The 17,800-nt window shown below is 27.3% G+C and overlaps 1 protein-coding gene across 8 annotated transcripts; it reads left to right on the top strand.

Moving 5' to 3' along the window:
* The first annotated feature begins 5,435 nt into the window (after window positions 1–5,435).
* On the top strand, window positions 5,436–16,819 carry rdgB (retinal degeneration B). Of its 8 annotated transcripts, none has more exons than XM_015519756.2 (27): window positions 5,456–5,591; window positions 5,821–5,947; window positions 6,200–6,354; window positions 8,482–8,588; window positions 8,654–8,801; window positions 8,881–9,084; window positions 9,253–9,392; window positions 9,457–9,574; window positions 9,683–10,040; window positions 10,129–10,289; window positions 10,425–10,526; window positions 10,602–10,757; window positions 10,816–10,978; window positions 11,042–11,259; window positions 11,332–11,451; window positions 11,517–11,601; window positions 11,685–11,797; window positions 11,862–12,032; window positions 12,096–12,224; window positions 12,280–12,428; window positions 12,507–12,623; window positions 12,688–12,796; window positions 12,899–13,055; window positions 13,125–13,274; window positions 13,867–14,047; window positions 14,133–14,401; window positions 15,498–16,819. In XM_015519756.2, exons 4-27 carry the CDS (start codon window positions 8,511–8,513, stop codon window positions 15,574–15,576), a joined length of 3,675 nt encoding a protein of 1,224 aa, XP_015375242.2. In that variant the 5' UTR covers window positions 5,456–5,591; window positions 5,821–5,947; window positions 6,200–6,354; window positions 8,482–8,510; the 3' UTR covers window positions 15,577–16,819. The 8 variants fall into 8 exon arrangements, 7 of the variants coding, with proteins under 7 accessions (XP_015375243.2, XP_015375242.2, XP_015375245.2 ...); XR_001506261.2 differs by lacking the exon at window positions 5,456–5,591 and adding an exon at window positions 14,990–15,127 and having other exon boundaries at window positions 5,598–5,947; XM_015519759.2 differs by lacking the exon at window positions 5,456–5,591 and adding an exon at window positions 14,990–15,075 and having other exon boundaries at window positions 5,598–5,947.
* The last annotated feature ends 981 nt before the right edge of the window (window positions 16,820–17,800 follow it).

Genomic DNA, 17,800 nt, shown 5'->3' with positions numbered 1-17,800 from the left:
GAATTTTTGATTATCATTACTTATCAAAATTATTAATTGATGTAATAATAATTCGTAGTTAAAATTATACAAATTACATATTAATGGTAACTAACCAAATTATAATAGCTTCAACATAATATTCACATAGATACTAATATAGATACTTATTGTCATAATATGAACAATATAATATATTCTTATAAACTATTAGTGTGATGACAATCATGTATTGTTGAGTGTTGTTGAGAAGAAAGCGTAAAAATTTGTATAGTCTATCCTTATAAGTTATAACTTATAAATATATAATATACAAGTTTAAAGTAGGTAGTTACTATTGACACGGTAAAATATTTATAATAATATAAGATTTGATTTTTTATTTCCATACTAAATGTTGATGGGTTCATTTTAATTATTTTAGTATGATATATAAGTCTTTTAAAACAAATCTAATGTAGTATCATTGACAATAATTCATTTCATACCATTACCATAGGATAATGTAGGTACACAAAACTCATGTTAAATTGAAATCCTCTGTAAATTTTGAATTAGCCTAAGCTTTATAGCAACTATAATAATATAATTAATAGTTAATATTATATTAACTAAAATATATTTACACGCTGTTACTAATGAAGTATATTTTAACAATTTAATAATAATTAAACGTGTATAACGCAATTTATTCCACCAAAAATAAAGAATTTATTAAGGTTTCTTTTGATGGCTATCTATACTTAATTCAATGAAAATATTTGAAATTCCATTAATCTAAAATTTGACTTAACTCATCGAAAAACTAAAGTTTAAAATTTAAATTAAATTAAATTTATGTTGATATATTTTTACGTCGTATAGTTCGTAAAAATATATTCTGCTTCAATTTATGAAATTGCTAAAAATAAAATGTATCTTTTAACAAATCAAATAAATAGACTATAGGTGCATTGAGTGTGATGGGTCAAAATTTCAAATTGATCGATAAATTATTATAATATTATGTAACATTGATTTCTAAAATCATACCCAATAATATTATATTCAACCTCCCTATAAAATAATTTGTTTTCCTAAAAAACAATGCCAAACGAGATACTTTAAAAAAATATCTCTCTAGGGTACACGCAAAAACGTCCATTATTACGTTACCAGTTTCATAGTGTACCTATCGTATGATTTTTTTATATTTCCCCATGGAAATGTTTAAACATGTATAATAACGCACGTTAATAATTAACATAATATATTGAAGGTATACAATAACTCACAAATTTTAAGATAATTATTAATACATAATATCAATATAGATAATAACTATTACTCTGTATTGACAGGCAGAATTAATTATTGAATTATAATTATTGTAGGGTATCGTAAGTTTCCATGTTAGTATAAATATAAATATTTTTCGACATATAAAATAATAATCTCTTAATTCTTCATGCAAATAACTGTAAATACTAAATTTGTATTATAACAACAAGAAAATATCACTGAAAAACGACAAAAACATTCGGTCCCGTACTCTTTATTTTTTTTCATATATCATTTTTTACACACTCGAGTACCTACTATCTATGTATATAATTGAATGCTACATCATGTATTGTGACGCTATATCCAGATAAGTACACTTCCCAGTTCCCTCTCATTACAAAATCTCGTTTTTTTTCACACACTTTTAATTATGTACCTACACAATATTTAATACACATAACACAATATATAATATCAATGAGTAATATGTTCAGAACTATGTACGATATTATGAAGGAACCATCTCATGTTATTATTAATAGTCAGACCTATATATTGAATACAATATATAAATATATACAACCTATATTTTTTAACAGTAATACAGTATATAGATTTTGAATAATTATTTTAAAAGACCTCTATTACGATATTTAGTATGTACTGATGTTGGCATTTGCCATTATCTTACTATCAGTTATACTCATACGAGTATAAGTCAAATACCTAAATCACATATTCATACATTATATTACATAATATACCGTACCTGTAGGCTGTATCAAAATATTCACAGGTCATGTGCAACGTTTATTTGAGCTTTGGTCTTTAACTGAGTCTTATTAGTCGAGCGAAATGTATATGGCTTGACGATGACACAAACGAACCTAAATAAATATTTACGCACACATTGCAAATTTCTGAAGTATTAAATTACTTAAAAAAAAAAAAACATCGCAGAAATAAATAATCATTTTTTAAAACATAGGTATAATTGAGTGTGCATTTCTAGGACGTTTGACCATTGTATTTACCATCATTATATCAAACCTATAAAACCAAACGCGTAATATACGTCATGTACGGCTAATATCTATACGTATTCAGAATCATTATAAATTATTTTAATATACAATATAGGTAATGTATCGATTTCATTATGACAATAATAATAATTTATTTAATATTATCGTTGATGAATATACCCTGCAGCTGGCAGTTACTCGATTAACCATCGCTTTTGGTGACATCCAAAGGGTGTCCAAAGTATACTATAGCTGTTTAGACTACGAGCCCAAATTATATATGAAATGTAAATTTTACGATTTTATGTCATGACGTAAACACTCGTTATTCTGAAAATTATATACGTTTTCAATTTTATTAAAAAATTTTAAATCATTGTAAAACGACATTTGAAAAAAAAACACTATATTTTTACTATTTGTTATATCGTTATTATTTTTTAAATATTTTGTTTTAATATTTCAAAGAAGAATATTTTACAGATAATTTATAGCATTAACATCGAATATCAAACAAGTTATTAATAAGTAAAAATTATTTAAATTTTAAAATATGGTTGAGCGATGTATTGTAACCTACAACACATAAATATATCTACAATTTGTAGGAACACAGTTTTGCAAGGTGCCATGTTCGCCATTGTGTGATAATCCACTGATAGAAGCCATATTAGGTTCAACTAATATATTAAAAATAAATATCAGCAATGTAATGATAAACTGTGCTTATATATATTTCACAAAATACAAATTTCTATCGAGCCTAATAACTGTAAACAATGTGAAGGATAGTTAAATTTAAGTTTACCCTAACCCATTCTCCCCGTCCCCCTATAGTTGTACAAATAAATAAAGTAATCCGAAATTACCACAATTATTGTTGTCATTGATCTTTGTTTATTTATTTGATTATGATTTTTTACCAGAAATGTTCCAAGGTAAAGTACCAATGTCGTAGTTATACATTAAAGCACCTAGAGAAATAATATTTACATATTTTCCCCACTGAACTGAATACATATTCAGTTCAGAAATTGTTCCCCTATAATACAAATTATATTGTTTACGTTTTTATTCATTATATTTTAACCATTATATGTCTAGCAAATACTTGACAATCAAAATATGATATTAGCCCGTGAAAGTGTTAAAATACATTTTTATTTGATTTTACCCACATTTTATTCATAAATAATAATATACCAATACTAAAGAGCTTTACTTTGCTTTTTAAAATGCATTTTCCTATGTAAACCCCCGAACCACTTTCCATTATTATTTTTATTTTATAAAGATGTATAGTTTTAAAGTTCTTTAATTGATATGCACTTTGCACTTATATATGCTTTTGCATTCAACCCCCAATATAGACTGCAATCTCCTTTACCAATACAACATAATACAATATATATTCTTTTATATATATTTATAAGTGGGTCTACTACCTCACCACCTTTGAATAACCACTGTCCCCTTTTGAGGCAATAATAATGCTTTCATTTTCTACTCCAGCATCTTTTATTGTAAGTAAGTGAATCTATTTTTAAAGTTTAAACTTGGCAGGTTAAAAGTAAATAGTTCACAGTAATTTTTAAAAGCGACTGGGGAAAAAAATTAAAAATTAAGAAGAAATGTAATTTTTACACAAAACTAATTTTCGACAAAATCTATTTTAATTTTATAATGTAGCTTAAAAATTATAATAACCGTATATACTTATTTTCATCAAGGAATATATTATGTTTATTTTCAATACATAGTAAAATTTTAATAATAAAATATTTTAATTCAGAGTTATTTATAGTCATGAGAATTTTTTTTCATAAGGTAAATAATTTTTTACTCGGTCAAAATACTTGAAAGTTTAATACAAGGTTTGTCATAAATTTTTATTGGTGTAATTAAAAAAAAATTAAGGTCCTAAAAATCTATCATAATTTTTACGAGCGTTCGAAGTTTTTATGACATTAGATAATTTATATAAGTACATCCACAAATTATCGATTTCTTATCTAGAAATTTTTTTATTATGTTGTAAATCAAAAATGGATTATTGTAGATGATTAAAGCATATTATAGAAAATATTTTCTAAATACATTTTACAGTCTGTACCTATCCTTGACAATTTGACATGGTATTTAAACGGTTAGAAAATATTGTTTAATTTTATTATATATACACAAAACATAACACCTATAATTTTAAAATGATTCGTAGACCGTAGTGCACATTGTGTATCGCGGTGTACATAAAATTATAAAAATAAGACCTAAATTGGACTTATATCAATGACGGATGTCGATATGTTCATTTGCATAATTATCAAATTGCTCATATTTATTGGGCACCAATTTTAAAAATTGTTTAACCTTTACAAAGCTAAAATTCGAGAAAAAAATAGAAATTATAATTTAAATATAATATTGAAATATAATTTTAACCTGTATTTTATATTTATATATTATGACTCGGTTAAGAATTTTTAATGGAGATTAATATGGGGTAAGTCCATTGAAATTTGTCACTGAGAGTTTAGAACATCACTTCGCAGATTCGTAAACCTGCGTTGTCTTTAATTGAATACGTAAGTGCTAAGTAGGTTCATTAAATTGTATTAAAACCAAGTAGATAGGTGCATATTATTATGAGTATCCCCGAATCTTGACAAAAAAAAACAGGTGGAAGGGGGTGAGTTACTTGAAACTTAATTTTAATTTCAATATTCGGATTTACCAGTCACTATAGATATGAATTATAGACAATCTGGTTCATACCTAATTACCTATATCTAGACAGTACCTATATAGTCTAAATTTGAATGTAGGTACCAAACTACCAAACAAAACTATCTGTTTATCTCATTTCCATCCCCTCCCCAAAGGTGTCACTAAATAAAAATAAATCCACGTCGACTTTCGTCATACTTACCGTCGTATAATACTCGAACAATTTCATAAATCGGACGGACATATAAAGAAAAGAAAATTTACTTACCAATAATAATACATCGTCGCGCGTTTTCGTGCACCTAGATACCTATTATAATACCGAATTTGTCGTAGCTGCGTTTTGCGCGCCGTTTGCGCGCCAGCCCGACAGACGGCGTTGTCGGCGGCCCGCGGCTCATCTGATAAGGTATTGTAGTAGTAGTAGTAGTAGCGGTGGCGGTGGTGGTGGTGGTGGTGTTAGTTGTTAACGTGAAAAAATTGGCTGGACGACGACTGCCGCTGCTGGCGAGGTGCGCGGTCGAAGTTCTTGTAAACTGCTGTTGCCGTGCGCGTCGCCTCGACGTGTGTTGTGATCGCGTTTCCATAAAAATATAGGTAATAAAATTATTTAACTTTTTCGTGTCCGCACCAGCTCTCCGATTGCCGATCACTATTTCTATTATTATTTTTTTTATCGTTGCATTTACCGTTACGTACAAAAACTAGCGCGCAATCATGCAGTATTATAATTTTATTATCGTTATTATTTTGTGAAACCAATTTACCTTTGAGGGTACCTACGACTCTTGGTTTCATTTTGTTCTACATCTGATAATTCTGATAGGTACTCACTGCATATTCGATTCGAGATTGTCGTCGTCGGTCGATTGATATGCGTTCAATCGTGTGATTCGTCGTCCTCACGAGAATTCCCATCGGTTTTCAGACTCGATCTGATACTCAGAAAAATGGTAAATATCCCGAGAATCGTATCTAGGATGACCACCTACACTTCCTATCGATTTTTTCTTCTCAACATTTCTTAATTTAAATTTAACTTAATTTAATTTTATGCACTAGACCTACTTAAATCATGATCTAATTAGTACATAATTATTTGTGTCTTGCACCTCCCCCTATTCCATTTGTTTGTTTTAAACTTCCCTTACCCAGGTTACGTTACTTTCAATGCATTAATTTTTCTTTTCTACATGTTGACACAGGATTTAAGCGGTCGCATTGTTGGAGCTCAAACTAGTGGTGGATCTAATCAGATTTAGAAAACTACGGGTGATCCAACGTCAATAGTTGTTAATTTGACCCATCAAGAAATAATGTTCTGAAGCTAAGAGGGATCACTAGCATTTAGTAGATCTAGGTACCTATTAAAAACATCTGCAATTCTAGATTAGTTGGCCTTCTTAACCCCGCCATAGATCCACCACTGATTGAAACCCAAAATTACCGGGTATGATAATTGCTATCCAATTTTAAAATTTTGTAAAATACATTATTTTCAACGATATGTAAAATAGTGTATAATTGCATGAAAACAAAATGTTTTTATTTTAAATATACGTCAAATGGAAAATGCTTCAATTTTTTGTTGCTAAAACACCTGCATGTAATACCATGTATTCACCTTCATATGAATAGACAGTTCAAAGTTCTTATATTAACATTTATACAACTGCAGATGGTCTTATTTGATTTGTCTTTAAATTTATGAGTTTATGACTTCTTTGAAACAAAACACATAAGTGCATGCAATTTTTAGTTTGTATGTGTATGAAAATTGCTATAAATGTATAATTAAAAAACATCCAACATTGAAATTTGTTTTTATTCAGAGTTTTATACTAGTAAAATAGTAGTTAACATCTGGTTTTGACAGGTTTTAACTTAACACACTTAACCCCAAACTTAAAAATTTCAATGCTTTATCTATTAGGTATGTTGCTTAGGTATATTCCTAAAATATAGTTAATTTTTATATGAAAATACTCTTTCATAAATAGTATTCGCTCTGATTTTATTCTATATATTTTTCTGTTTTAAATATCCTATTGAAAGAATGTGTACTATTTATATTCTCTGACCAACATGTAACATATTTGCATTCAGCGAAACCAATTTTGTGTTGTTAACTTTAATGATTTACACCTCTTATCAAATTTAAAGTTTAGAACATTATTCATAAATGTATTTTGTACATTGATTTTTTAAAGATATTTCAATTTTTATGTTAGATAGGTATGAGTATGTAAAATATTCAAAAATGCTTATATATTGCAAAAAAATTGTATTGTTACAGCCAACATACAAACACAGACAATGATTTTAAGTTTCATAATAGGTCAATACTCTTAAATATTAAAGTCAATCACACAAAACTAGTTCTGATTCTGAAAGTCAATTTAGTATGTTGCATGTATGTCTGAGAAAGGAAATAAATTTTATTTTATTTTATAATTAAAAATAAAATGTTAAATTTGCTTAGCTTTACATTAACTGTCTAAATATATATAACTATTTCTTAGAAAAATAACTTATCTATAATGATTCATTATTCTTAAGATGGTATAAGAACCTAATATTATGCAAATATCTAAACATTGAATTTCTTATAGTCGATTTTTAAGATAATATTAAAGCTACATATTATGTTAATTATTAGGTATGATACTCGTTTTTTTATATATTATATTGATCACTTCAATAATTGAACTTATTTTTCACCTCACTTAATCAATAAATATAAAATAAATAAATTTCAAAGTGATATTGTTAATATAGAAAAAAAGTAATATCAAAATAAATGAACTAGAGTTTAAATTTAATTAATTTATAACTTCAATATAATTGACATGTTATTTTTAAACAATTTGTTGCACATATTGCCTATTACAAATGAGTCAAATATTTATTTATTTTTTAATGAAATTATTATAAAGTTGTTCGGTATTTTAATGATTTAATGACTATCTTTCCTGCACTGTATTATTTGGTTTAAAGCATATTAGATTTATCTCAAATGTTTAATTTATTTGCCAAGCTAAGCAGTAAAATTCTATTTTTACTTTTATTTACAGAAACTTATATTTTATGTTAATATCAAGGCTATGATTTCTTAATGCCAATATCATCGTTAGTTATGTGTCTTGAATTTAAAGCAGTCTCTTGATTGAGGAAGCCAAACTAAAAAACTAATCATACACTGAAACCTTATGGCATATCAGTGCAAATACGCTTTAATACTTAATAGCCTTGAGATACTATTTCATGCTCTACATTGTACTTCATTAAAAAAAAAATTCTTTTAAAAATTAAACATATATATGACTATATATAGGTATATAATCAACACTTTTGTGAATCTAACTCAAATTTCTAAGATATGGCTTAACTCCAAATATTTACTGATTCTCCATTTGTTCTCAGATACAATATCTACAACTTTTAAAATGTATTTGTATTATTAAACATTTTGTTGAATTCAATTTAGTTTGAAACATTTGGTGAGAATAATTCAATATGCTGATCAAGGAATACCGTATACCACTCCCGCTCAGTGTGGAAGAGTACAGAATTGCTCAGCTTTATATGATTGCTGTAAGTAATATTAAATAATTTGTTATAAACATATAACTTTTCTACTACTGGATATTTTCAATTAGAAAAAAAGTAGAGAAGAGAGCAAAGGAGCTGATAGTGGAGTTGAAATATTAGTTAATGAGCCTTATGAAGGTGGCCCTGGTGGCGACGGAAATACTGGTGGTGGACAGTATACAAGAAAAATTTATCATGTTGGGAGCCACTTACCAGGTATTATAACAAAGAAAGAAATTATTGATGATAGGTCAAAATTAACTTGGTAAATAATTGTGTAATAAATTATCCATAGGCTGGTTTAAAGGACTATTGCCAAAATCAGCATTATCTGTTGAAGAAGAAGCATGGAATGCATATCCATACACAAAAACTCGTTATACTTGCCCATTTGTAGAAAAATTTTCATTAGAAATTGAAACCTACTATTATCCTGATAATGGAACTCATGATAATGTTTTCAAAATGTCTCAAAGCGAAGTTCGAAATGTTTCTGTTGGTATGTATATAAAAGCTTTATTTTTTTAATTGTTCAGATACGGTATGTTGTAGCTTATTTTTAGTACAAATATAAAATCACAATTTGATTTTTTAATGTATATTATTTAACAACAATAATTATTAAAGTTATTTTTAAGTATTCATAATATTAAATATGTATCTTTAGATGTTATAGACATAGTGAAAGACCAATTATATGGAGCGGATTACATTAAAGAAGAAGATCCAAAATCATATGTAAGTGATATAACAGGTCGAGGTCCTCTATCAGAAAATTGGATATCAGAATACTGGAAAGAATGTGAAGTAATAAAAATAAAATTTTATTTAATGTTAATATTGTATTTATAATTTTTAATGTCACATTTAGAATAAAAGTATGCCCACATCGTCAGGAAAATCTATTATGTGTGCTTATAAATTGTGCAAAGTAGAATTTCGTTATTGGGGCATGCAAACAAAAATTGAAAAATTTATTCATGAAGTTGGTGAGTTTATAGTCTCTATTTATATATTTCCTGTGCATTTCCATAACTACTAACTATAATTCAGTAATAACATTTAAGCATTGCTAATAAAATATTATTTATGAATAGCTCTGAGGAAAACTATGGTTCGAGCACATCGTCAAGCATGGGCATGGCAAGATGAATGGGTTAATTTAACAATGGATGATATACGTAAGATTGAGCGTCAAACTCAAGAAGCTCTTAAACGAAAAATGGATAGTAGTAGTAGCGACTCTGAGATTTGTGAAGGAAATAACTCTGTAGATGATACGAAAACTGCCACTAATTTAGCTGCCACCATGGGTAGTATAGAAAAAAGTGATCTAGAAGTAGCTACACCTGTTACGTCAAAACGAATGCAAGATTCAACCCTATATTCTCCAGCACCACTTGTTTCTAGCAGTTCTGATACCATATCAAGCAGTATTCAACAATCATCGAGCATGTCAGTCCTAGAAAACTTAATATTTATTTATGTAAATTAAGGCTATAAATTTGTGATTTTTCAATTATTTTTTCTTTATTTATTTTAGGCGAATACCTGTGAAAAAGAATTGGAATAATCCCAAATCACAAGTACCTTCACCGGGATCTACTCAAAGTTTTGATACTGTGCCTAATTGGAGAATGGAAAGTTTGATTCGAGATTCAGATTCAGATCTTAGTAATGACGATGAATTTTTTGATTGCCAAGGTAAGGTCAATACAATAATTTTATCATCTTCAACTCTGTGTTGAAAATCAAAATCTTTCTTTTACTAATTAAAACTACTTGAATTATTTTTTTGTTACGTGGCATTTTAAATCTCAGCAAAAAATTTATTTTCAGATACATTACCAACATCAGAAATTGTTTCTCTCTCTAAATGGAGTTCTTTAACCATACTAAATGAACAAGAATATGATTCATCCAGTATTCCTGACAAAGAAGGTTACTATTTGAAATCTTAGACTTATGTCATGAGAAAATATTTTTAATAATTATTAACTAAATTATTGTTTGCAGAAGATAGTATATTTTCTCCTACATATAAAAAGTCATCTCCTTTTATTCAGCGTGGTCATAGTGTTGATACATGTCCAGGTTCACCAACTATAAGTAAAGAAAACAATTGTCAAATTAGTACACTTATGATGATTATACATTCCGGTAGTGTACTAGGTAAATTATACATTCATATAAATTATAAATGTATTCGCTTAAATAAGTAATATTTTAGATGCTAATTCTGATATAATGGCAAAGAAATCAGATTTCACTACATTTAGAGGAGCATTTGAATCAGTCATGCGACAACACTACCCAAATATGATTGGTCATGTTGCAATGAGACTTATTCCTTGTCCATCTATATGTGCTGAAGGACTTAGCGTATTATCAAAGTAATATTATACATTTAAATTATGTTTTAATATTTTATTTAAAAATTTGTGTCTTATTTTTAGATTGAGTCCTTACAGTTTTGATGTATCCCCATCTGGTATGGAATGCACAAATATTACCCATGATTCCGTCCCAATAGGTGCTATTCCTATTCTAGCAGGTTGCTCACATGATTATAAAGACATAGTATCTAATGTAATCCGCATGGCAAATCAAGTATATCGAGAATTTATAAAGTCAGATGAAGGATTTGGATTTAATGGCAGAGTTTATTTTATAGGTTTGTGAAATTAATTTTAATTTATAAGTTTGAATACATTTATTTTACCTATTTATTTTGATTTTATTGTAGGAGATTCTATGGGATCTGTCATAGGATATGATGCTTTGTGTAGAAGTCCTGATTCTCATTCGTCACATGATGCAAGTAGACATAGCACTCCAGAACATGTGCCAAAAAAAAGTGACAATGGTATAAACAAAAATTATGAAACACTCAAGATTTGTAATAATAAATCTTACAATTAATTATTTCAGATGATTGCACTTCATTAGGTAGTATGGACTCTTCATTTAAGGTTTTAGTTACTCCACCAGTTAGAAGAAGATCATCATCAACAAGGTATTTATTTCTTATTTTTTATTTTATCAAGATTGTATTATAATCATTACATAGATATAAACTGATGATTTTTATTATTTCAGTGATAGTAATGTATGTTTGGACTTTGAAGTTAACGAAATGTTTATGTTTGCATCACCGTTGTCACTTGTATTAGCATTTAGAAAAATTTCAGCTCATAAATATGATAAATCAAGTAAGTTCTTACTGTTTTAATTAATAAATATATTTTTTCTTACAAATGTTTTATTCCATTTCAGCTTCAATTCAACGTCCAGCATTGCAGCAAGTTTACAATTTATTTCATCCATCTGATCCTATTGCATCTAGATTAGAACCATTAATTTCTGCAAAATTTTCGATTCTGCCACCTGTTAATATCCCACGATATCAAAAATATCCTCTTGGAACAGGACAGCCATACTATTTATGTAAGTGACCTAGCAAATAGCAATGTGTGAAATATTTTATTACTCAGTATTCTTTCTATGTAGTAGAAACAGTGCAAACTAATCCTCAATTGTTTACTGAACACAACCATGCCAGGCGTACGTCTGAAGTTAGTATTTTAAGTACAGTTTCTGGGATAGGTGATACACTTCCAATTCAAGCGATAAACAAATGTAAGTTTTTTCTATACTTTTATCATTACCTAATATAATGATTCTATTGTTTTAGTGACAAAAAAATGGTGGGGTTCCAAAAGATTGGACTATGCTTTGTATTGTCCCGATGGATTGTCGAATTTCCCTACAAATGCTTTGCCTCATATATTTCATGCTAGCTATTGGGAATCATCAGATGTCATTGCATTTATTTTAAGACAAGTAAAAATAAAATATAAAATTTTTAAAGATGTTATGATAGTTTTGTAAATTCTAAACTGATTTTAAATTTGATTTCAGTTTGCTATATTTGACTATAATAGTTCAATTGGGAATGAAGAAAAAGAACTGGCTACTTTTAGCCCCAGTCAACCTAGAGAAAAATGGCAGCGTAAAACGACTTTCATTAAAATTAAAGTAAATAATAGTAAACTATAACATATATCTCAAAAGAAATATTAATCATTTTAATTACATACAGAATTCAACTGCAAGTCATCGAGCAAATGATGTGATAATTCAAGAAGGTTTGCCACAGATAATTAGTGCTCGTTTTATTTATGGACCATTTGATATGTTTTCATTGGCTGGTGTGTACTTGTTTTTTTTTTTTTTTTAAAGTAGTTTAATATTATATAACTATTTAAGTGCTATATTTTTACATTTGTTGAAATATTTTAATATTTTTCTAGGGGAAAAAGTTGATATCCATATAATTAAGGAACCTGGTAATGGTGAATGGACACATTTAGCTACAGAAGATTCAGATAAAAATGGAAGAGTTACCTATACAATACCTGAAAATAAATCTCTTGGATTTGGAATATATCCTGTTAAAATGGTTGTTAGGTAAATATATCGTTTATGACTGCTAATTATGATGAAAACTGTTATAATAAATGTTCTTATATTTTTTAGAGGAGATCATACAAGTGTTGATTTTCTGTTAGCTATTGTTCCACCTCAAACTGAAATTGTTGTATTTAGCATAGATGGATCATTTTCTGCTAGTGTCTCTGTTACTGGACGTGACCCAAAAGTTCGACCAGGTGCTGTTGACATAGTAAGGTAATGTGTACCACTTATTTACATCTAATTACTAGGTATCAAAATTTGGCTTACTTATTCATTATAATATTCAAAATATAGTTTGTAATTTTTATACAAATTTAAAAAGTATATTCCATTTCATATATGCGATAAATTTTTATTATTTATATAATTACAAAATGTTTAAATTTAAAAAAAAAAATAAATACTGATTCGAAATCAATGTTATCAAAATTAAATAATACAAACATATTGTGTGTAGATAATATATAAAATAATTTTAATAAAACTTTGTTATAAGTCACAGTTTTTAATATTTCTTACTGTACTAAAACATAGTTGATTTAACTGTTGTTCTATACTTATCAAATCATAAATTTTTTCCCCTCTACTCAATAAAGTAAAATAATGAGACTAATTGTATTGTCAGTTCATAAAACTTTGATAAAATCAGAATAATTAAAAAAAGAATGTTATTGTGTAGTAGATTTAAAAAATTGTGCTTCTTAATTAATTTGGTTTATCAATATGTTTAATTTTATATCTATAAATTTAATATTAAAATATGATATTGCGTAATAAATCGAATAATTTAAATGACACTCTATAGGCACTGGCAAGAATTGGGCTATTTAATAGTCTATATTACTGGAAGACCAGATATGCAACAACAACGCGTTCTGTCATGGTTAAGTCAACATAACTTTCCCCATGGACTAGTTTCGTTTGCCGACGGTCTTTCTACAGACTTCCTTGCTCATAAAATCACATATCTCAAAAGCCTTGTACAAGTAAATATATCTTATAATATAGTTATGTAAAAATATGTATTCCTCCAACACTAATGTATTTTTCCCATGTAACTTTTATTTTCAGGATCATAAAATGATAATACATGCGGCCTATGGAAGTAGTAAAGATATTTCTGTCTACAGTGCATTAGATCTGAAACCAAAACAAATATTTATTATTGGCAAAGTGGGTCGTAAACATCACTCAATGGCAACAGTGTTGAGCGATGGTTATGCTGCACATTTATCAGCATTACAGTGTCATGGAGGATCTAGGCCAGCTCAAGGAAATGCTCGGATGCTTTTGACTTCAAGAGGACGCTTAGGACATAACGCTTCTATGAGACGTAGAAGGTGTGTATTTTAAATATGTATTTGTTTTTTAAGATAACAGTATACAAAAATCATAATCAATGATAAATATGATTTTAAAAAAATTAATTTTTCTAAAATCATATCACTAATCTTTACCACAGATGTAACCGATAGTAGATACCTTATCAATTAATTGTAAAGGCTAAGTTCGATTTTTTCTTTGAATATATATTTTTCCCGTCTTGCGCAATAGTGAAGTTTTTGTTTAATCACTAATTTATTTAATCAATCAAAGTCATGCTCAAAACATGTTTTTATTTTTAAAATATCTCGAGTCTAAAAGGTGTATACTTGATACAATTAATTTTTTTTTTACTTTTCAAAAGTTATCATTTATTTTTCTGTTTTCATATTAAATTTTTATTAAACAAATTGCATTCGAATAAAAAAATTTAATTAACCACTAATGTTAAATATGTCTCATAATATATTTGAAACATAAGTCATTATTTAAAAGATATTAAATTCTTCTATTTTTGTGGTTTTCGTCAACAATTAAATTCTTATAAAATAACCATGAGAGCGGTTATTCTTAAGCTTATCATTACCTAAACTTGTCTTGATCAGGTGTCCCGAGAAGAGATCTGGCGATACACATGGTTCCAATAATTGATCCATACTTGACCGCATATTATGGTGCAAGTAAATGCCAGGTAAAAAATATGAGAATGTGCTTTGTGTGGAACAAAAAACACTTCGTTTCTGGTATATATATATAATATATAAAAAAAAACTGCACACTCTTGTAAAATTGATTTCTTTCTTACCCTACCCATGCTTTTGCGCCTACCTAAAATGACTGTAGTAAATAACATTGGATACATTAATTGAAACACTATATCATATTTTTTCATTTGTCTTGTTTTTCGTCCTTTGATACCTTTTAGTATAAATATGCTTGATTGTCCCTGCACTTCATTCATACAATATACAATAATGTTACAATTATTATATATGACCATTTACTGTGTATACTATTGCCACTGTGAAACAACCACATACTGTATCTTGTATGTTTTATATTTTTCATGTTCAATTTACTTAAATCAATATCTTTTTCTTTTTTAAATAACAGATCTGCTAAGCGGACAACATCGTTTCCAATTTGTTCGATGACTAGATCCACAAGCCGTAATAGATATGATAACCTTTGATGTTGTTCTTGGTCGTGTTTTCAACACCATTCCTCAGATGGTTCCTGATGACAGCGGCGTAAATTATGTCTGTGCATTTATAAAAAAAAAAATGTTACTGTATGATTGTTGTAAACTGTTGTTATTATTGTTGTTTTTGTTTTCATTGTTGTCTTTTTAAACTATATTATTCCTCACTATTATTGTCTCATTGTCTCTTGTCTAAAGTTCTTTGTATGTACATTTTTTATGTATTGTTACCAATCTCTAGCACATTCCTATTTTTTATTGATTTAATTATTTTCATTCTCCATACTGTCCATTATGTTTTATAAATCATTTCCATTTTATTTTTATTTTTTAATTTTACTATTAAATTTGTACAGATTTTATTTTATTAAATGTGTCGAGATCTAGTATCTTACCAATCATCAAGAAGGCTGTGCCGAGCATATTGACAATGTTCAGTACAAAATTTAGGCTGCTAATATTATTTCCTTTAATATATATATTTTTTTTTTTTTAATATTATTGTTTCTATTATTTAGTTTTATGTTTTGATTATAACTTTTTATCCTGATATATTGACTCAAAATCAATATTAAATCCATTTAAGGTCATATTTTCTAGTCAAATGTTGATCAAACAAAATTATCTATTTTTAAAAAAAATAAATAAAAATAAAAAATATTTAATTGTAAATATTTTTTTCATTAGCTATAAGTTATTATTATATTAGTGAATAAAAATATTATTGTTATGTAAAAATGAAAAATATGTGATATTTTTTATTTTCATTTTATATACTTATGTGTCTGCTGTAGACAAACTCGTTGGAAGAACTTCAACTTCTTTGTTTGTTTTTTTTAAGTATTTTATTGTTAAAACTAAGCAATTGTGTACTTGTAATGTCTTCACCTCAATATATTTTGATGTTTGTGTCCTCTCCGTGATCATGTTGCAATCACAAGTTGTAAACTTTGTATCTGATTAATGCAACAGCTCTACTAAAACATATTTATTAAAATATATTATATTAATAATAATTATAGTAAATAGAAATTGCGGTCGGATATGAATTTAATATTACGTTATAATGATTGTATTGAAATAAGTTGTTTATATCAAATCATTTTGTGTGTAGTATGTTTTATATTGGTGTACTTTAGTTACTACTATGTTATTACCGATAAATCATAAAAAAAATATTATAACTGAGTGCAATACTGCAATGTTATTTAATATATAAGATGTATGGTTCTTATTGTTTGTATTTATTATAATCTACTTAGTATCCATATTTAGCAGTGAATTGCATAATGTATATTATGAAGATATTTAATTTACTTATTAAAATATTTCTCCAACAACAAGTGGAAATAAATTGCAAACAAATGCATCACCGGCATGCAGTTGTATGTTGAGGCAACTTAGTGCCATAGAACTTTCAGTTGGATCTTAAACTGATCAGTTCTCAGTTGCAATACAAAAAAGGCGGGTAAGTCGTGGATGTCGCTCTACTGTACAGTAGGTTACAAGTGGGTCACTGTAATGGATGGAATTAAATTTAAATCCAATGATATTATATCATTGTATACGAAAAACGATTCTGAGCGAAGACGGTTTATCTGTCTAGGATATATTATTAAATTTTCAAATCTTAGATTTAAAATAAATTTTTTTTATGAATTTCTAGTTAAAATTAATTTGCGAATTTTCGTGATTTTTACATAATATGTTGTCAAAATTCAAACTTTGAATGCTTATAAAAAAAAATCGTGACTATGTATTTCTTTTATTTTGCAACTGCTATTGTAAAAATATGTTAGGAGCCTTGTATTGAATTTTCAAATCTTAAAATTAAAAAGAAAAACATTTATGAATTTCTATCTAAGATAATTTGAACATTGCCGTAATTTGTACGTATTTAGTCAAAATTTTAACTTTAAATGCTTATAAAAAAAAATCGTGCCTACGTATTTTTAATATTTTTTTAACTACTATTGCTACAAGTTGTTAGAAGCCTTGTATTAAATTTTCAATCTTTTCTACCGAACAAATAATTTTTTATCGATATTTATAGAAAAAAAAACTAAAAAAGTTGAAAAATTAAAATGTCAGTAAACAGCTCAAAACAAATCTAAATAGGTAGTTTTAAAATGTTTATCAAATATATAAAATGCCTATATAAACATCCAGTCAAAATTTCAAGTATCTGCGGTCATTCGTTTTAGAGTTAGGTACA

Source organism: Diuraphis noxia, unplaced genomic scaffold (genome assembly GCF_037042655.1).
Source record: "Diuraphis noxia isolate RWA-SAM2 unplaced genomic scaffold, SU_Dnox_SAM2 contig0005, whole genome shotgun sequence".
Lineage (NCBI taxonomy): Eukaryota > Metazoa > Arthropoda > Insecta > Hemiptera > Aphididae > Diuraphis > Diuraphis noxia.
This window is presented reverse-complemented; position numbering and strand designations above follow the sequence as displayed.

Excerpts from the sequence above, each read along its gene's own strand:
- rdgB (XM_015519757.2), top strand. The coding sequence starts at position 8,511 with ATGCTGATCAAGGAATACCGTATACCACTCCCGCTCAGTGTGGAAGAG. Across the intron at positions 10,527-10,601 it reads CAGTATTCCTGACAAAGAAG|AAGATAGTATATTTTCTCCT; the intron begins GTTACTATTTGA and ends TATTGTTTGCAG. Across the intron at positions 11,260-11,331 it reads TGGCAGAGTTTATTTTATAG|GAGATTCTATGGGATCTGTC; the intron begins GTTTGTGAAATT and ends ATTTTATTGTAG.